The 21,882-nt window shown below is 33.6% G+C and overlaps 1 protein-coding gene across 2 annotated transcripts in view; it reads left to right on the plus strand.

Moving 5' to 3' along the window:
* Positions 1–21,142, plus strand: part of LOC149799915 (medium-chain acyl-CoA ligase ACSF2, mitochondrial-like) — a 31,466-nt gene extending 10,324 nt beyond the window's left edge. The window contains exons 9-18 of one of the 2 annotated variants that reach the window (XR_016421256.1): positions 1,644–1,816; positions 2,801–2,892; positions 7,258–7,328; positions 7,622–7,729; positions 8,214–8,362; positions 9,051–9,198; positions 14,366–14,451; positions 16,980–17,032; positions 17,686–17,743; positions 19,504–19,530. Coding sequence is in view for 1 of the 2 variants with exons in the window: in XM_089959373.1 (XP_089815499.1) it covers positions 1,644–1,816; positions 2,801–2,892; positions 7,258–7,328; positions 7,622–7,729; positions 8,214–8,362; positions 9,051–9,198; positions 16,980–17,032; positions 17,686–17,743; positions 19,504–19,575; positions 20,085–20,153 (993 nt within the window). In the remaining variant the exon portion in view is untranslated. Of the gene's footprint in view, positions 1–1,643; positions 1,817–2,800; positions 2,893–7,257; positions 7,329–7,621; positions 7,730–8,213; positions 8,363–9,050; positions 9,199–14,365; positions 14,452–16,979; positions 17,033–17,685; positions 17,744–19,503; positions 19,576–20,084 lie in introns of those variants that run through there. The other variant, XM_089959373.1, reaches the window with a different exon arrangement.
* Positions 21,143–21,882: the final 740 nt, after the last annotated feature.

Raw genomic sequence — 21,882 nt, forward strand, 5'->3', positions numbered from 1 at the left:
GACCCTGACAGATACGATGGGGAGTAGCGGGAGTTTTACCCCCAACTCCACCCTCCATATCGTACTATCAAGGTCGGCGTCTTATATTGTAGGACTGTGAATCCAATTTTTTAATGCTAGTCTTTGAACCCTCTCCCCCACTCCCTATATCCATATACTTATAGTGTTAAATTCATTTGTAACGAGCTACATTGAAAGTGCTTTACAACATAGCCTCAATGTTTGTCTTGGCAGACTTTGAGTTTCCAAACTTTTCTTCAAACCGAATCAAAGAAAGAATTATCTTCAGAAATATTATAAAGATTTGCTCTTTGATTCTGTCAAATCGATTTATTAAATTTTCTAAATGAAATATAAACCCACCTTTTTTCGTTTTAAAAGGTATGCGGTGTGTATACGTTCCGATTCAGTACTTACATTAGTTACTTTGCACGCGACAATATTTATAGAATTATAAAGTAATTTTCGTTCCAGTTTAGACAGAAATAAACGCAAATGGGTCGGATCACATGTTTGTGTTCTGATCAATGGAACTATTTCTTACATTTATCAACTGATGCAACTGCAATTATCAAATGGCAACCGAAGAGGATTATCCTATCCTGAATGCCACGGACCCTTGGCTCCCTACTTGAAGTAGTAAAGAGAAAGAGCAGATATGATTCAAGTGTGTAAAATATTGGATGAACTTAATAGGGTAATACAAGTTAAATTTTCAACATTTCAGCATAATTTAGTTCAAGCGGTAACAGTCAGAAAATCCTTTAAATCGAGCTCCTACCAACTTAAAAAGGGGAATACCTTGAGTGATAGAGTGGTGGAGTCTTGGAATATATTTTGTTAGGAGCATACAATGCAAGAGCCTTTTCTGATGACTTTAACGATATACTTGAGAAACCGTATAGTTAAATCATAACCTGCAAATGTTATGAAACCTGATGCCTATAAGCAATTCTGAAACATTGCATGATTAAAAATATATTGTTTCGTGCCTGTGCAGAGGAAGAAAGCGTTATAATTTAGTAGTAATACGACTATACGATTTTCAAAGCGTTGACATATTTAGCTGATAACACTACATTTAGAAACAAATAAAAGAAACAAAACAAATCCCAAGTAAAAATTATTGGAGTATCAACACGATACATTAAGTCACGCAATGAACACCATATACCAGGCTGCATACGATGCATAACTGTTGTATCATTTTGTCAAAATAGCATTAAATTTGACTAAGAGAAAGCGTGCGATGTGCTTTACAATCACATATCTCTACAAAAGATAGCATAATAAACAGATGTACTGCATAAAGAAAGTGGTTTTGATACAAGAACCGGTAATCAAAATACATGTCATCACTTTTGTACTTGATTTTAAAACTGGAACTAATACTGTCCACCATTCTCGTCGTCTAAATAATGTTTTCATTGGTCTAACATTGAACCTACGGCAAGCTTTACAAAATATCATTCAAAAGTTTATAGTAATTAAGAGTCTCCCTGCTTCAAGGAAATGAAAACTTTATTTTGCTACGATAAAGGGTGAAAATTTAAAGTATGTCATTCCTTTCCTTAGTATTATTATTATTATTAGTAGTAGTAGTAGTAGTAGTAGTAATTTATTTATTTATTTATTTATTTTAGAAAGAAAATATAGGAATTTTGGGCCCAGTTGCAGATGACGTATCTGGCTTGCTTCAAAATATCCGTCCAATTTATAACTACGATGATGACTTCTGTTTAATCATGGCACCATCTTCCATCAACACGGACAATCAGTCTGCTAAGGAATTTATGGAATTTGTTGAAAAGGAAAGGTATGTATTTGCTGAGCTAGCTGCATGATGACGGTCTAACACTAAGAATGGGACATTTTGAACTGTTATTGTAAAAGGAAACCGAAATCATTTTTCATGCTTTTGTTGAAAGAATTGTCGTTGGAAACCGATGCTTATAATCTTTTTTCTACATGGAATTAAGATCCAACGCTATTTTAAAATTCTCACTCATTTGTAAACAAAAAGTTTAAGTATCATTTTGTATTAAATAGACCAGATGCATTATCAATCTTTGACACATTTGAACACGTTTCTTTTTATATATATTCTTCACCGCTCCGGTGACCTAGTGGTTAGAGCGTCCGCCTCGGATGCGGGAGGTCGTGGGTTCGATCCCCGGCCGTGTCATATTAAAGACATAAAAATGGTGCTAACAGCTTCCTCGCTTGGCATTAAGAGGTTAATGTTAGGACTGGTCGGCCTGGTGTCAGGATAATGTGACTGGGTAGGACAGCATGCTACATGTCTGCAGCATGATGCCCCAGTGCTAGACATCACTATAAACTGCCACACTGCAGACATCGTAGCGATATGACTGAAAAATTGTTAAAGCTATGTTAAAAATCTAAATCACACACAATCACACACTCACATATATTCTCCCTTAAAATATCGTAATCACAAGTCTTTCTAACATTTATGTTTACTTAAATACAATGAAATATGTATCAGATAGAATTAAGAACATCTTAAGAATGATTGATCTCCGAAAGATCAGCAATAACGAACTCAATTTAAACTTTGCTGGATGGATTATGCAATAAAATATTTATGGTCCATTTGGGGTAGATGGTTTCTCGTTTTCACAGCCTCATTGACTTTCACCTGCTTTTAAGTAATCGATTTGATATTGTATTATAAGATATTTTCAACTTGCTGCCTTATTATCGTACAATAAATATATATATATATATATATTAAAATGATTTAACCATGTGTCTGTAATATTTTGTTTCCACCCAGGATTACTTGGTATCTCGGCATGCCTTTTGAACTGATCAACACAGTGAACAGTCCTGATATTGATAAGCACGACCTCTCCACGCTTAGAGGAGGTAACTATGTGTCCTGCTTGTGACAAGATAAAACTGTGCACTTGAATCATTTAAAAAAAGTTTGGCAGTTTCTAATTACTAATTTTGGCAACATGTGAATATAAGCCACTTTCAATGTCCATAGTACTCCCTTGTTTTCTATCTATGGGCCGTTTAAACCTGCATCAATACGTCTAAAATTCTGAGTCTGTTTGCCTTGCCACTAATCCACCAATCAAAATCGTCAAGTATGTATCACTCCAGCCCTAAATATTTTCCAACATGATGAAGTTTAACATGCTCTACATGTGCTTCTATTAAAACACGTAAATATTTTTTCCTGTGCTTTGAAACTTTATCCCAAGTTTGTAATTCGTTTTGTCTTCATCTTAGAAATTCTGTCCTTGTGCCGAGAGAATCGTATGTCTAATCCTATTTTAGAAAAATAAATGTAGTTCCTGCTAGATTTTTATGAATCGGGCTTGCAGCGCATGGCTCCAAGAACATAATTTTAAAGATATTAGGCATTATTGTAAATCAAGGCAACGGAATACCCCACCTGAACCCCAAATCCTGAACTCACAAAACATACAAATTTAGAACACTTCCACTGTTAACGTTATCTGCACGATACGTTCACTGGTATAAATAGTAGAGCAATGCAGTCAGCATTCAGGTCTATGTACAGTATCGCCTGTACAAATAGTATATCTCGTCACCGTCAGTATTCGAAGTTATGTAAATTATTACCTGTAAAAATAGTAGTTTGCTGTAAGTACTATTGCCCATTAAAATGTCATAAGTTTATGTAGTTCGCATTTGAAAGGATGTACAGGATCACTAGTACAAATACTGTAACTTGTTAATGACCATGTTCAGAGATATGTATAGTACCAACGGATACAAATAGTCTAGCTGGCTGTAATCCATATTGACTGTTATATAGAATATCACGGGTACAAATAGTCAGTCATGCGTCAACAATGCAAATAGCAAGACATGCTGTAGTCCATATTCAATTATATCTACAGTACCACCAGTACAAATATCAAAGCATGACGTAGTCTGTATTCTGAAATACGTGCATTATCACCGGTGTAAATATTACAGCCTGATATAGTCCATATTCAAAACTATGTACAATATCACCGGTACAAATAGTATGTCGTACTTCATGGTTCTTTCGGAGCAGTGCACATTGTCACCGTTGCAAATAACACAGATTCCTGTAGGCTATTTTCAAAGATGCATACAATAGCACCGATACAAGATGTATAGCTTCCTATACAAGTCTATGTATCGAATTATCTCTTGCTGTGGTTTGTATTTGAAGAAATCTACCATATCACCTGTGCAAATAGTAAGCTTGTAGTAGACTCTGTTTTGGGCTCAGTACAGTACCATCTCTAAAAAAATCATATATTGCTATAATTCGTATTTAAAGTTATGTATGGTATCACCTGTAACCTGTATAGAAAGACACATAGTTAAGCCATAATAAACATCCAAGATGTTTGACGTGTTTTCTCGAGTAACTATAATATGCAACGTAAGCACGACGTGACGTACAATATAGAAGAAATTTACACATACAGAATGTTCAGTATTTATTGATTTGCCTCCTCCCTCCCAAAATTACTCGTAATCTACTCGGAATATTTTTAGTAAGGCTCCGAATCTAATATAACGAGAGTGTTACGACTCTAACCAACAACTTTGGCTAAATAAAACAAACATTTATTTCCCAGGATTTACGAAGTGAAAATTGTAAAAGAACTGACCTGACATTATTATGTAAATCCCAAATAGTCCCAAAATGTCTAACAAAATCCAGCGGTGCTTCGAATGAATTCCAATTTTGAATCTGCTGATGTGTCAACAGCCTGCAATAGTTTTGATATGTTAACAGTCTCTGTGATATAATACAAATGTCCTTGAATGAATTCACAATAATCAGAAAACAGTGATATTGTCCAAAATCAATTAGCACATTGTAATTCCAATGAATAATTTAAATAAATAAATTAAAGTCCCTCGAATGAACACAACAAAAACCGATTCCACAAAGACTGTTGTTAAAATATAGAATGAGTAAATCTGAAAATAAACAACTTCATATACCTCTCTACCTAACCGATGTAAAGAAAAGTCTTCTGAAAATACTCTGTCATCTTAATGAAATTTTTCATCAAATTAGAAAATAAGGTCAGGTTTATTTACTTAATGGAAAGGGCAGATATACCATACCTTTCTGAGGGAAATATCAGTGTCTTGAATACAGATCTAAGTAAACCTATTTACCTCAAATAATAATAATCTTAATATATAATCTAAATTCATTGTCAAAGATTAGCTATGTAATATGTTTCTTATATAAAAAAGACATCAGTCAACTCCTACCCTCAAGTATCGATAACGGTCAATCACGCGATACAAATGAATCATACTTACAAAATGTCATTCCCGATTTTATTTACAGCAGCAATTAGATCATCTTTAAATGAACATCGATTACCGTTTTCTGAACACAAAATGTAAAAGATCTACATACGTTTTCAATTATATTTGAATTCGTACTTTGTGGCAGCCATAACAAAGTGTGGATTTGGTTTTGCCTTCTTTTACTGAATTGCCCTGTCTAAAGACCTGTGGGAGTATCATCAGCTTGAATAATTCATTGACTTGGAGAAATTGTTTGCAAAAAATAAGAAATAGGCAGTGGTCTAAAATGTTAATATATTTGTCAGAATTGAATATTTCTTTAGCTTTGATTATTTTCCCATCCCCTTGTAGGTTATGTAGCTCAAAAAAAAGATACCACATGATTCCATTCTTGATCACTAAATTTGCATTTGAAAATCGGAGAAAACTAGTTATCATTTGCTCTCATCGCAATAAATCTGTATTATTTACCCTATTTATATTTCATTACTAAATATCACCTTACGTGGGTTTTAAAATTCCAGTGAGATTTGCCTCTGCAAAACACTCTTCGTTTTGCACGATTTACACTGAGAATGATAGTCTTAGCGATGACTAGTCCTACACAATACCATCATTGCACTGTTCTGGTGAATTGAAGATAAAAATAGTTATCAAGTCACCAAACGTTTTCCTCCTTTTTATTCTGGATGAAAAGCAGACGATAGTCTGTCTTGTTGTCTGTTTTCTTCTCGAAATGTATAATTCCTTTCCTCACATCGCTCCAAGCCTTTTAAGATAGTTTTCCAATTTACCAATGTCTACATGCTATTTATTTAAATCCGTATAAATAAATTCAAATTCTTGGTGATCAGTGGCCATCTTGTATCTTTTGGAACCATGTTTACCAGAAAATAAAGTCAATGTTGTAGATGACTGACGTTACATAAAACTTAACAAGACGATTTCGTCTAACCCAGATCCATTCAGCATAGTTTTGTAATATTTTAGCGAGGAAACTTCTATTTTGTATTTTATATGCATACCCTGGGCCCTTAGGGGAGATTTAACTTGGCATGACGATGTATATAGTTATGCATACAAGTCATTTGTTAAAACTTGATACCATTGAATGCTAATATCCTGAAAATCGTCTGAAGAGTTCCTTGACATGAGTATGAAAATCACCTGGCCAATCATTAACATACTAATAAAAGGTAGCTTTATGTTTTTGCACTGTTGATGAATACATTGCTTTAGCTTAGGCATGTATTTATATACAACCTTTAAACATATGTTCCAAAACTAAAGCCTGATTCAAAGAAATCGATCTTCAAAGGCTACGAAAGTAAAGCAACAAAACAGAACGGACTTGGAAACTAGAATTATATATAGGAAACATACAGCAAATGTTAAGGCTGACCTAGAGAAAAGGGCTTTTATTTGAATTATGGATTTGTCTGAGAATGACATTTTTAGCTCTTAAACCAAGAGTGATTACGATGGTGGTAAAATTCTTAGTACTCTTGGTGGGGAAGGTGGGGATAACGGCAATGGTTGTAAGTTTGTAATACTACTTGCATTTGTAGTGATAATGAAGCTTCTTTCTCTCTCTTTCTCTCTCTCTCTCTCTCTCTCTCTCTCTCTCTCTGGTATCTACCATGGCATTGATAGATTAAAATTTACACTACAAAACCATGACCTAGGTAATATAAACAAGCCTTGCTACGTAAATGGTATGTTCAATAATGTATCAGATGCTTGTGGCCTGAGAATTATTCAACCAAACCAAAACTTCAAGCTCCGTTCTGAAAAAATAACGAAAAATGATAAAGATGTAGCCTTGAGCAAACTAAATATCCAATATATGTCACATTTCAGGCAATCAATTTTGATTTTGAACAAAAAATATGAATAGCTGGATATTTCCCAATTATTCACTACCATTTGTCGTTTTGTTTTCAGGTATTCTTGTTGGCCATTTGATAAGCAGCCCATTAAAAACAAGAATGCGAGAAGTGTTTCCAGACATGCACGTATGAATTCTTGTTATGTTATAGCCCCGAGAATAACTTCATGTTTGAGAAACTTCATTTACCTAGAAATGGAAAATCTTTGATTCAGTCGGTTTCAAAGGCCTTCTTCTGATTCTTTTCTGATTTTCTTATTTTAATTCTTGATAACATTTTATATTCATTTAAATCGTACAAATATGTAAATTTTCACGTTCGTATGAAGTTGTTAAGTTCTTGGATGGAGATAATAATGAATCCTAATATGTTTTGTGAGAGTGACGCAACATTTCGTTTTACTTTTCCTTCGTCCCCAGACAGCCTATGGTTCCACAGAAGCGGTGGCAGGAGCAGCAACGTCAGTAGTATGGTCAACAAAGGAACAACAGATATCTAGTTCAGGGTTTCCTTTCCCTCACGCAGAAGTATGAGAAGTTGAAAAGACTTTCCTGTATTTAATGACTAAAACGAAATAACTGCAAACTATTCATGTACTCTCTCTCTCTTTCTCTCTTCGAGTCGATTGATGCTAATAATGAAGTCCAGACACAACAAGCAAAAGCGAAATAAGACCGAATGATTCATAATTCGATGAAAATAATGAAAGAAAGGATGATGATGATTATGACAACGAAGATGTTAAGACAATCAGGAGATACCTATCTTTCTATATACGAATATTTTCTGACAGGCCTAGCGTTGGTATATTAGGAATATGCCATCATAAATCGGTGCATTTGTTTATTCTTTATTCCTTCCTGCCATTACAACACAGAACAAAGATGACACAATGCTTAGATTTAAAAACATTGTATGACAGAATACATGATCAATGAAGCCATATTTCCTCTGCAGGTATGTTTTAGATATCACTGTCAATATACAGTATCTATACCTTTCTTTCAACAGGTTAAAATTGTGGACAGCAATGGTGTAATCGTTCCAATTGGGTCAGAAGGGGAAATCTTCTTGAAAGGTTGGCACACCTTCTGGGGATACTGGAGAGACCCGGAAACGACGAGACAGGTGAAGGATCCAGACGGCTGGGTGAAAATAGGGTAGGTTGTTCTTGAAACAAGTAGGAACTAATCATTACTGTCAACACATTTAGCTAGAGTTTGATTATTTAAATCTCTGTAGGTACATCACGTTACCACGTATCTGACCGTCAGGGTCAATTCAAAAGTAAGAAAGAGACATATTAGAACATAATCTAATATTTAATACAAACAAAGTGAGCAATAGTTCATTAAAGTTATTATTAGGCATATTTTATTCCACGTACTTTATATACGTATTTGCTTTTGCACGTTCAAGTTCATATTGAAGATTATATTTTTGCTGTCAATTTTTATGTCATTAGGTATTGTTTGTATCGATTCATCGATGTCATCGGTGAGAACAAATAGTTAAAATGAACTGAAATAAAGTTTTATAATATAGTTGATAATATTCGAAATGAATCATTCTGAAAAGCATTTGATTATTAACAGTTGTTAAAATTCAAACCTGTACAATTTGTTTGACGGAAAAGCAATACCAATGATGAAAATTGAAACCAAGAGTATGGATGCAGCTAATACGTACTCTCCAGTGGTTGTAACTGTCTGAAATGTATTATAAAAAGAAAAGAAAATAAACTGACTCTGTTCGATGGCATATCCACATGCGCGTGCCTAATGATCACAATGCTTTCTTTTTAAGATGGAACTCGATTTCTCATTTTATTTGTCAATTTGATTTCAGAGATATAGGTAAAATGGATGAAACAGGACACATCACCTATGTTGGACGAGCCGCCGAATGTGTTAAATTCAAGCACATGGGTGTTAGTGTATACCCGTCTCATATACTAAATGTGGCAAAGACTCATCCCGAGGTAGCGGAAGCAAAGGTAACATTTTCCTAGTATCATTCCGAACAAAATCTCATTGTTTTATAATTTCCGACCATTGTTATGAAAAATCTCATTGTTTTATTATTTCCGATTTATCGTTAGGTAAAATTTCCTTGTTTAATTTTGTCCAATTATAGTTAGAAACAATATCCTTGTTCTATTTGTTGTGTTTAAGACATATTAGTGTTACAAACTGGATAAAAATCAGTAATTCGTGCCTAAAGAAAGTGATGCTAATAAAGCTTTCATTCTTTTTTAAATCACGGGAACAGTTATGAGAAGACTTTTGTTCTGACGTTTGCATTGATCAACATTGTCTAAACGCAACTATGTCAGTATCTAGAGATAATCTCTATTTGCTTACACATTTGGACGGAATATTCTACGGATATTGCTTGTTTGCTTGTGTAATAAGAACGCAAAAGACAGCTTTAAAGCATTTACTACGCTTCTGAATGTCCAGTTGCTTATACAAATATCACTCATTTCCGGCGAAAGAGATGGAGCCAAATAGAAATTAAGATACACTTCAGTGAGAGGGTGGTTACCAGCATAATCTACATAGACATCGCACAAACAAGAGATAAAAATATTTCCACCTAGAAATGGAATTTGAAAGAGACTTTGATGAACAATGGAAAACAAACATTGTTAGTGTGAAAGTATATGAGAAAGTCAGCAATGAATGCGAATAGATTTTGCAAGCCACATATACTTTCTTGAAATATTCTTGGATTGAACACGTGAAACTAACTAAAGGAGATGACATATACTATCTATGATTTTAGAGTAGTCCTTAGAAAGAATCATGTATGGAGGGCAAGAGATTTGCAGCAGAAACGTTAATGACAAGACAAGTAATTTTATTGTAAATTGTCATGTACAAAGTGTTAGACCTAGATACAGAGGTTATGTTTCGCGAACGTGAGTTATACTTGTATGACAAACATGATAACATATATAAGGCTAAACCAGTTTTAACTACATGGTGATTTGTTTGGCAGCTGGCTGTCAGCTGACAACAAAATTCCAGCAAATAATTAATACTTTCATTGGAGACGATTTACCAACGTTTTACCTTTCATCCAGAGATCTTTTCAAATATATTACAAAAACAGCATTGTTAAGTGCATACAAACGTTGCATTTTAAACGATATCAAGTTTCTAGAATGAGACAGTTGTCAATGAACAGCGATTAGAGCACGAAGGAAAACATCCACGTCATGTGAATTTGTATTGATAATAAATGCGGGAATATAAATGAAATTAGAGGAAAACATCCACGTCATGTGAATTTGTATTGATAATAAATGCGGGAATATAAATGAAATTAGAGGAAAACATCCACGTCATGTGAACTTGTATTGATAATAAATACTGGAATATAAATGAAATTAGAGGAAAACATCCACGTCATGTGAATTTGTATTGATAATAAATGCGGGAATATAAATGAAATTAGAGGAAAACATCCACGTCATGTGAACTTGTATTGATAATAAATACTGGAATATAAATGAAATTAGAGGAAAACATCCACGTCATGTGAATTTGTATTGATAATAAATACTGGAATATAAATGAAATTAGAGGAAAACATCCACGTCATGTGAATTTGTATTGATAATAAATGCGGGAATATAAATGAAGTTGGATCTGTACTATCCTCTGTAAAGTCACACATTTGCGAAAACATTTATTTGCACCACACCTTAGTATACAAGCTGGTTAATAAAGAATATCACAAACGAAATGAAAAGTGATATCATTCAAGGATATTTTGTTGATTCTAGCTACGTATGAAATACCAAAAAAGATAGAATGTTAACGACCACAAGCTAATTGTGAACACAAAAATAACTTATTAACTTTGGTGCAATTATGACATTTAAATTTCTTTAAAAGTGTATTTAACCAAGTAATAATAGTATGTCACGTGAAAGTATTGCAATATTAAATATATATAATTGATCTAAAGTAATTTCTTTTTCCAGATGCACGAAGCAGAATATATATAACATAGTTTCAACGATTGCTAACTGTTGACGGAACTATTAATATTATTATTATATTATTATATCAAGGTTATGACTCGTATCAAAATATAGGAAACATTTGGAGCAAATATAACATATTTCAAAGGGACAAAGGGACATTGGAATATGCTGTTGGCGATTTTTGCATATATCTGGTTTCCGAGCGATATCGTTATCAAAACTGGTTAGTATCATAAGATACAACACTATACAGAACTGAAAAAGATGTTTTTTTTTTTTAAATACGGACATTTTTTCCATTATGCATGCATATATGCAAATGACAGTCAGGCTTTTGACAGGCAATTCTCTCATGTTCACTGCATTGTTTACAGCATTAATAAACAATGCAAATAACAAAAGACTATTTTCAAAACACGTAGTTGCGCGTGATGAGCTAGAAAATAAATCATTTGACCAGTACTCCTCAGTAACCTAACTTATCAGTCTGCCAGTAACATCAGGCAGTTCAACTAGTACCTTTGCGCTAACTCGGATAAATTTTATCCTTAAAGTATTCATTTGCATTAGAAGGTTGAAACGTATGAGATGTAGCAAGTGAAATAGGAGCTTGAGGCGTAGACGATATGGAAATCTTATGTTACGTGTTTAGGCTCGAATAAACAGTAACAAAAGAATGAGTGAAAACAACAAGCTTTGAAATATTTTATAAATAATTTATTTCCCTGGAAAAACACTATAAAAATGAAAAAATAAGAACTTGCGGTTTTACAAATCAAATCCAAAAATAATCCAAGAATATTCCACTAATTAAATTTTAGAAGTCCTAGTAATGAAATGTTCTAATGAATTCAAGTTCGAGTCCAGAAGAAAAATCCAAAATGGAGGTCGATAACGTATATTATAGCCTTTATGGTGTTGTATTGTTTATATTTCTTTTTTATTCCACAGTCATTATAATCCGATGTTTGAATTTCCAAATAAAATTTAAATAAATGTCTTTGTCCAAGAATTCTGTATGAGTACTCAAATATTTCCACAAAAAAAACCTAATCTTTAAGAATCCAAATAATTTGACTAAAATTATAACTCCAGACTGCCACAACAGACACTTTCCAGTGTACAGAAAAAAGCCCAACTGAGAGATCTCTCTTTAATCATCACTATTAAAACTAACTATTGCTCAATTTCGGAAAGCCCATAATTGCGAAATGGAGGCTTGTTGCATATAAACAAAAATCACGTAGCCACAGTATGACCTCGATAAAAACCAATCATGTTACTCCGACAATAAAAAAATAATAAAAAGTTATTTACTTATCTCGCTGATTTCTAAATCAATGTCGGGAACTAGGTCAGCTTTGGGTGTTTACAACTGAAGAGTCAAGGTCAAACTATTTTCGTAAAAAATATCGAGTTCCTAGTAAACAAAACTACATTATTTTGACATGTAATGAAACTAAAATAAAGATTTTAAAACCTACAAACAATTAAATTAAAACATATATAAATTATATCAAATATACGTAACAGAAAAATCAAACTTAAATAATAAAGATTTGATTTAAACAGAAAGAAATCAAGAAGAAATAACAATCTTTTAATTGGTAACAGAGATATTAACATTTCCAAGACAAAAAACTAGATGCTATTATACATAGACCGTACATCAATGAGTTTTACCGATATTATCAAGAGCATGCATAATAAACTGAACAACATCAGATGGAATCAGATACTTCGCTGGAGGTTTAATGTTTAAGCTAGGTATCTCTCTATTTCGATCTATTACCAAATACTGCAAAATGTTCTGGGAACACGGACATAGACCGTTCGCCAAAAGAGGACATGCTTAATATGCTGCTGACTCATTTGTACCTGTGACTAGCTCTGCAACATTATCTCTAAGTTTAGAAGTGTATATATAACATACAATAAATTCGATACTGGAGAAACACTCCAGAAAATAGTGTTCAACTTCTCGTCAATAATGGCATTAATCATCCTGGATGATTTAACACTTCTTTGATCTTTTTTCATCTCAGAGGGGAAATTTATCATTTTGGGATCTTTTGAAGCTGGCAATTGTATACATTGTGTTCAGCCAGTCAAAATATTTCCTTTGTTGCTTTGGATCTGTTAGATGAACCGACAAACATGGAATGGCACGGCCAACGTCTACAAATCATCTTCACTGACATCTTTTAGTTAGGTAACATATTTTTTCATTTTTGGTAAGAGTACAATAATGGAACGTTGGGTGTTTTCAATATTGTGTCTGATTTAATGGTGTATTGTTTAGTACTTGTCCTGTTCACTAATCCGACTTTTTCTTTATTTGCGGTATCTTTGTCTCCTGTCATTATTTTAATGCTCTCTTTTAAGGTATTCTTTGCAGTGATATCTGATTTATTTTCTTCATTTGTTAATGTTTCTTTTTGTAGTCTTCATTTTCTACTTTCAACATATTCGTGTATTTATCTTGGCACGGTTTGCATGTTTATTTCCGTTGGTTTTCATTTGTTTGTGTGTGATAAACTAAGTTATATACTATGCTTACTTGCGACAAGAACACGTCCAGAAATTCATTGTTTTATTTACCAACTTAAATTTCAAATTATGGTGAGCTACTCGAGCGATGACCGATTGCACATGCAGCACCCGTTGCCATGGAATGATGACTTACCAAAATTTATTCACATCTTGGAATCTTATTAAGGACAATTATATTGATCAGCTTATGAAACTACGTTACAGTGAACAAATTCAAAGTAAAAACTGAAAGCAAGGATAGCGACGAACCTGAAAGAGTTACGTTATCAAACTAAAAGATCTACATAAAAGTTGAAGTTCGCAAACTTTTAAACCGTCAGTAACAGTTAGAAAAGTCAACACCGAACGTTTAAAGGAAGAACAAGAAGAGTCGGGTCTGCGACATCACAATATGCCATATGAACACTACTAACCAAAAAGATACGAGTTCCCGGAAGTTGATTATTTAGTCTCTGATATTCAAACAAACCATATTACCTAGAAGGAGCTTGTTTAGCTGTTTGGGTTGTTCATTTAATCAAAAGTTAAAGTTTTTTCTGTTTTAAAAGGTATCAAATAGCAAAGTCTGTGCAACAGTTAATGTTGTACATAAAAAATATATTTATCTAAATAGCGACAAGAATACTCAGTCGTCAGCACACGTGGGATGAAAATGACACAGCACGCTGAAGGCAAGGAAAACAACGGGAACGAACGAAGGTTAGTTTAACCTGACTTTGTCGACGTGCAAGAGATAAGCGTAGACTTCGTCCATCCTTTAACCCTGAAATGTTTCAACTATTCTTGCTAATAAAATCATCTCTTTTCCCTCTCTCTCTGTGGACAATCAGTACAATTAATCGTGACAATTTATAATTTACTCTCACTGTTGCCTACGCCATGTTTTTCAAGAAGTTATGGAGGTATTCTATTCGAACATGTATATTGAAAGTACTCTAAAGCTAATGTTTCTCTTAGGCAGACTACTACTGACTACCTGATACCAAATCACCTTTCACTACATACAGTGTTTACCTAATTAATAAATATGCATAACACAGCCTCTAAATCTGAGTAGATAGTGTTGCTTCTACAAGGAACTGTGCTTCACATCTTCAACGGTCTCTAAGTAGTCTCTTTTGTTCACATACATACAACAAATATGGCCGATAAAGTGACATATTTGTCGCCATGTGGGTTTGGGATAAATACCTGCTTATATACTGCTCTAAAATGATTTGTTCAGTGACACAGAAAATTATAGAGGTGTTCGAAAGAACTACAACTCAGCATATATAGTTTTAAGCCGAGTGTAGGTTCGTATGGCAAGATTTTCAGTGGCACTAAGATTTGGGATTACTTGATTCGGTTAAAGGAAACATGATTAAAGAATCATAACTGATACATTGTGAAATTGGTATCTGAAGCGGCTATTGCACACAAAAGTGGTACCAAACCTTTCAAATGTTTTTGTATGGAAAAATGAAATGCTTAATATAACATTAAACGTTCAGATTCTGCTAATTGGTCTCTGTATCTCAGTATTCGTCCAGATTTCGTCTTCTAAATAAGATTTTAAAAACTCTTAGTAGTGATAGAAGGTGTAAAAATCGGTGTCTTTACACAACAGAAGAAAATAGAGCTGGAAAAATATAATCCTGCAGTAAACCTGCTTCAGAATCAATTAATTAATCAATACATTAAACATGTAACGAAAGAAAGAATTATCGATGCATATCTTTAACAAAGCCCGCTTTTGATTCTCGTAAAATAAGTGCTAAGTGTGTTTTGATACTGTGCAAAATGGGGCCCCGAGTGGCCGATTGGTCTAAAGCGTTCTCCATCACGGATCACTGCCATCTCACCTCTGTCTGCGTTTGTTCGAGTCTCGGGCTCGGACAATGTGGATATGCGAGAAAGCTTGCCGGTAGCTTCTCGTGGGTCGGTGGTTCTTTCCGTGTTTTCTCGGGTTCATCCTCCACCATTAAAAGTGGCCGCCATGTATAGCCTATCTTGTGCTGAAAAATTGCGTTAAACCCTATAACAACAACAACAACAATACTGTGCAAAATAAGTGGGGAATGTAAGCCAGAAAAGTGTTACAGCCCAGTAATATAAAAATATATAGGTTCTATGTAAAAAATCAACATTGCTTGTTTAGCATATAAATGCACAATACACGGCCTTGACCTTTCATACACGTCATTTTTTTATCTTACCGTCCCTGTCGAAAGAGTACTGATGTCTACTTCAGCATATCAATGTGACATCAAGCTAATTCTCCTGTATATTCCAGTCTCAGTAATCAAAGACATGTCATAATCCGTCGCGAATTCAAGTTGTTCTTCTTATTATCTTTCGACTCATACCATGGGCAAGCCATGTTACATGACATCAATGTGTTGCATTTAATTTCTCATTTTTGTCACAACGACATTGTGAAAGCCCTCAAATAACGTATACAACGTTAAAAATTATTCATGGTATAATATTGTTGCACATCTGCCAGTGATTCAATTTATATTACCGTAAGGCGTCGTTATCATATTTAATGATCATTATTTAATATGTTTCAATTTTCAGTTCATAAATATCACTTTTCTTAAGGCAGTATTGTAGTTTCGTTCAATCGTTTAAAGCTATCATAGGCTTTCCACAAATGTGTAGGTATCTTATTGTAAAATGTTTCGGTGTTTCTATAAATTTGAGATCATTGAGGTGTTTTTGCCGAGTGATCTATTTTCTTTTGCAAATGAATTTATCTACACGACTGTGTATTAATGTAATTCTAAAAGCTTTAAATTCATTTTTAGGAATCTCTCTCAGAACTGTAGCATTGAGTTCGAAGCCCAACTATCTGAGTAGCATATCGTCGGTAAATTAGGGAACACCTCCGTAGTCTCTAAGATTTTTTATATAATGCATATATTTGCATGTTTACTGCGACTGCAGGTCGACCTTGGAGTTTTGACGACCATTGTCTATCAAAGAGACTTTCAATGAAAACATCTTAAATGTAATTTAACTTCAGTGAACTTATAAAGGTTCAAAGTAATATATCATACAATTGTTTCAAGCAGCCTTACTAAATAGCCTTGCTTCTTCTACAAATCATCGGGTAATGAGTTAGATCTAAAATCACACCAAATAATAGTACTGAATACAAGCTTTCTTAACAGGAAAATATCATGACGTTATGGATCTATTCACTTCATTATGATAATAATGCTTTCATTCAATATTGAAAGGTGATAGGAGTTCCCACCGATAGTATCGGGGACATGATATGCCTGTGTGTGCAGTAAGTGTATATGTTTATTCATTGACGTAATCGATATGATACAATTAGTAAAAACCCTAACATTTTCTATATTACATAAAAGTAATAATATATCATCACATCACATCAATAAAGGCAAATAGCAGTAATATCTAAGGCATTCCAATTATACTTTAGTCATTGCACTATACGAGTCTGTGATATAATTAATACATTAACTGGTATTTGAACTGTGAAAACTAGAACCTTTCGTATGTGGTAAGTTTAAATAAAATTGATCAAACGCGTTATAAAATTTTTAGATTTTTTTAAAGATTTTTTAAAACTCGTTTCATGCATTTCGGTAAACAAGGGCACTTATGTAGTATTTTAAATCGTCTCCAAATAATTTGAATATGATTGCCAAATAAATGTGTTGCTGAGTACACGTGTTTCATTTCAGATGTAACATCAAAACAGAAAAACCTGAGTGTATTTGTACACGAACATCTGACAGCTATTTTAATCCTTTAAAGAACGTTTGTGTGCACAGTATGAATTTCATAAAGCACTGTCGACAAATACAGTAATAATTATTTACAATTTACTCTTTCAAAACAAATGAGAATGCATTTTAATATATTTGTCACAAAATAATCAATCGTTTAATAAAAGTAGATAACCTTTTGTTCCAGATTAACTCCGTCATCGACTTTGACCGAGGACCAACTGAAGGATTATACGGATGATCAGGTACATGCCTAAATTCATCCCAGGCCCATGATTGCAAAATCTTGGATCAGTGCAAATTCTCTTATAGTTTTGCCTCTTCATCACTAAATCAGTTTCCCTGCTTTAAAATAACACGGGCTAATTATAATTCGAGCTCCAAACATGCGGTTTTAGCTAATGCAATTGTTAACAAATTTTAATACTCATGAATTTCCTAGATGCGAATGAGTCTTGTTTTTGTAAATGAGTTATGTCCCCACTGCAGACAAGAAAAAGTTGAAAACGAAAATTAGTTTAAACAAATTATGAACATTTGGAAATAATGCCTGAGTGAATTGAAAATGTAATTATGCTCATTCGCATAGTTTTATCTTGTGTAGTCGTACTGGTGTTTGCGCAAACCACCTAACAATGTTTTCAAATAAAAGAATCTATGCTAAAACTTAATAGAAAATATAAAAATGGTATGGTGGTCTTAATATCTTTAGTGGTCTTAATATCTAATTAGGTCATCTACATTATGCTTTAAAACATGCCTGTTAAATTTCACTTGTATGTGGCAATTTTATATGTAGTCAAGCATACAAGTCTCCACGAACAAAATTCAATTTAAAGCATTGTGCTAGAGATCCTTTTCGTTGCGTGCTAATTTAACCAAGTCATCTGCGCTTGTCACAAATATCTATGCCATATTTCACATGTATGAGAGAAGTGTTGCTGTGTTTTGGTATTAGCAGCTGCCTCGTTTGGCGCTCAGCGTTAAAAGAATAGTATTATGACTGATCGGCCTATTGTCAGGAGAATCTGATATGGTGGACATAATTCCACATATCTATATCATCAAATGCAAGACATCGCTATAAACCGCCACACTGCAGACATCGTAGCGCAATGACTCGAATTGTTAAAGCAAGGTTTTCAAAAAGGAAAATCTTTGTCGAAGAGGTTCAAATACAAAAAGGAAAACTAATAAGCGACGATATGAGGTGCCCCTTTCATACAAATAATACACGTACTTATACATGCACCAAAACAAGATGGATAGTGTAAATGCAGATATGAAATAGGTATACATATAAAACATAGTGTGGACAAGGTAATGATAGAATGAAAGTAAAAAGGTACAAAACAAACACGTTAAAAGAATGCACGACCAATACATTAATTTATTTGGACCGGATTTTTTTGTTTGTTTTTATTGTTTTGAATATTAGATAACAACGCTATAAACATACCGCATATGTATTTAACACAGTAAACTTTACATGTATGTTTGATATATTTTACGCATAGAAATCAATGTTTTATATTTATTTGTTGTCGCCTTCTATATACACTTAACATGTTATAAAAGAGAACAACATATTTATATAGATTAATGACAAAAGCAAGAAGATATGTAATGCATTTTATCTTTGTTCTGTACAGCTTCAGATTTAATTTGAAACTGTGTGGGCAGGAAACATTGATATAGCTTGAAATATAAATACATTGATATACTTGAAATATAAATACATTGATATGTCAGTACAGGTGTATCAGATCTCTGGGTAATTCGTCATAACCTCACCAGACAGGGTGGAAAACATGCGCTGCAAACAGTTTTTAAATAAGATTACTTCATCTGTATGAAAATAATAAAATAATAATCTTGAAAAACAAAATCTAAAAGCCCTGGTATAGTCAAACAACAATATAGATAGTCATAAGAAAGAATAAAAAGTTTGACCCCAGTATATTTTGGTCTGGATCACTTGTGACGTCTTTTTTCATTCTTCCAGCTACTGGATGTATACCGAACAGACCGCTGTTTCATTTTTCAGGAGCTTCCAAGGACTGGGCTTAGAAACAAGGTAATACAATTTTAAAACGTTCATGTTTGAAAGGTAACAGGCTGAATAAAACACACATAATTAATATAAACAAAACGTTTGATATAATTCAGTTTCCACGTTACTGTAGTTTAATAGCTACGGGCGACATTTCCTTTGAACCATAGTCAGTACATCGCAACATATATGTCAGTGTGATTGTCAAATAAGGTTCCAAGAACCGGCCATAAGAAGATTATTTCACTTTCCGAGTGTCTGGGGTGATATTAAATGTGGTTTCACTGAACAGTTATAGCTAAACATCCTAGTTAATTTGTTATTCCTAATACAGCACAAATCAATGCATTGAATGCTAACAATTGACAGGAAAAGAAGGCAATCTCATGCAGTAAACCTCCATTCGTTATGCTTAAATTGTAATACTAGTATAAGCCTATTTAAGTAAACTTCGATTATATTACCTAAATTTTGTACATGAATGCTTTTCATCTGATCAATATTTAAGTAAAAATTTACTTACATTTTCAAAGGTTTCGATGAGCAAGCTTCGTGAACTCGTAATTCAAAGACTAGACCGTACAGCAGAGGACAACCAGTGAAATAAATTGGTCAGAGTCAGACAGAATGTTGTTGAAAACGATTCCACACATCAGTTCGATTCTGTAACCACTCTGCGGACTAATTTTATATACAACACAAAGCAATCAGACGATTGCCTAATCACTTGTCTTGTCTGTGAGAATTTAGCAAAACATAAGATCAGTTGAAATATACCGTATCACTAAAACAGCAGAAATAATTATATCAGTAATTGTGGTTTTGGACTGTATTATAGGAAGCATCATCTCTGTAGAGCGTGTTATGCAACATTTGAATTTGCATCTTCCTGACCCGTTTCCATATATTTGTCTGTTTGTCAGAGCACAAGTTTAATAAAACTTGTTCATCTGGTCCTTAGTCGATGCAATTTCACTCGAGTTGCACCGTATTTTGAATATAAGACTATTTTTACTTGTACTTTCTTTGGATATAATGGGAAACTCTGCGACATGTCCTTATGGCAGATTCACAAGATGAATCCAAGACACGACATATCCTTATGGCAAATTTAAAAGATGAATCAAAGACACGACCTGTCCGTCCGGCAAATTTACAAGATGATTCAATGACAGGACAATTCCTTATGGCAGATTTACAAGATGGATTAAAGCACGACATGTCCTTATAGCAAATTTACAAGATGAATCAAAGACACGACATATCCGTCTGGCAAATGTACAAGATGAATCAATGACAGGACAATTCCTTATGGCAGATTTACAAGATGGATTAAAGCACTACATGTCCTTATGGCAAATTTACAAGATGATTCAACGACACGAAATGTCCTTATGACAGATTTACAAGATGGATCAAATACACTTGAACATCATAGGACGTGCTTTCATTTCTGATTTACACTTGTCAAAGTTCTCCTCAGTCCAATTAGTATGTGCTGTGGAATATCATTTTGTGATATGCCTTCATTTAATTTGCCGCCACAATGTGCTCGTTGTTAATGTTGCTTGATTAATAAACGAATACCAAAACCGGAAGAAACAAAAATGTTTTTGAATGCGTTTTATTGCATTATTTCAGTAATATTTAAGTATTACTGGGTATATACGGCAAAACATCACAAGTTAAGTTCATACAGTTAATACAGCAGTTAAACATTCGTCTCAAAGGGTATTACTCTATCTACTCCCGTATAAGTTCAGTTTAATTGGAAAAACATACACCATTTTCTGCCATTGCGTAATGTACCGACAGATCAGAGTCTATATTGTTTGCTGTACTGATAATTCCCAAGACATTGAATAGATCCAGATCTTCTGGCACATTATGGGAAGGAAGAGCTGTTCGGTCTATACAGTTTGCAATTAGTCTCAGCTTTTAAATGTGCAGACGGCTAATGTTTTTCATGGTAATAACACATATCATGAGTCATTATGTCAAAAGCTACAATTCTGAAATAGTGTTTATGATGTTCATATGAACACATCTGTATTATTCATTGGAATAAGTGTTCATTACATCGTTTGTTTTATTTCTGTAAAGATGTTAATCACGCTGCTGGATATTTGCACAGCGTCAAACATACGAACTTGAAATTTGTGAGGATGTCTAATTGGAATAACTTTATCTGAACCTTTGTACTATTTTCGCAAACAAATCACTTCCAATCTTCTGAATTTAACGTAGGTTTAATACATTACGTTTAACACAAAACGTTTCAATAAAATGTATTGTGAGCGAACGAAATGTATAACAAATTATTGATTGTAA

Source organism: Sinohyriopsis cumingii, chromosome 5, assembly GCF_028554795.1.
Source record: "Sinohyriopsis cumingii isolate HCF-2022 chromosome 5, ASM2855479v2, whole genome shotgun sequence".
Lineage (NCBI taxonomy): Eukaryota > Metazoa > Mollusca > Bivalvia > Unionida > Unionidae > Sinohyriopsis > Sinohyriopsis cumingii.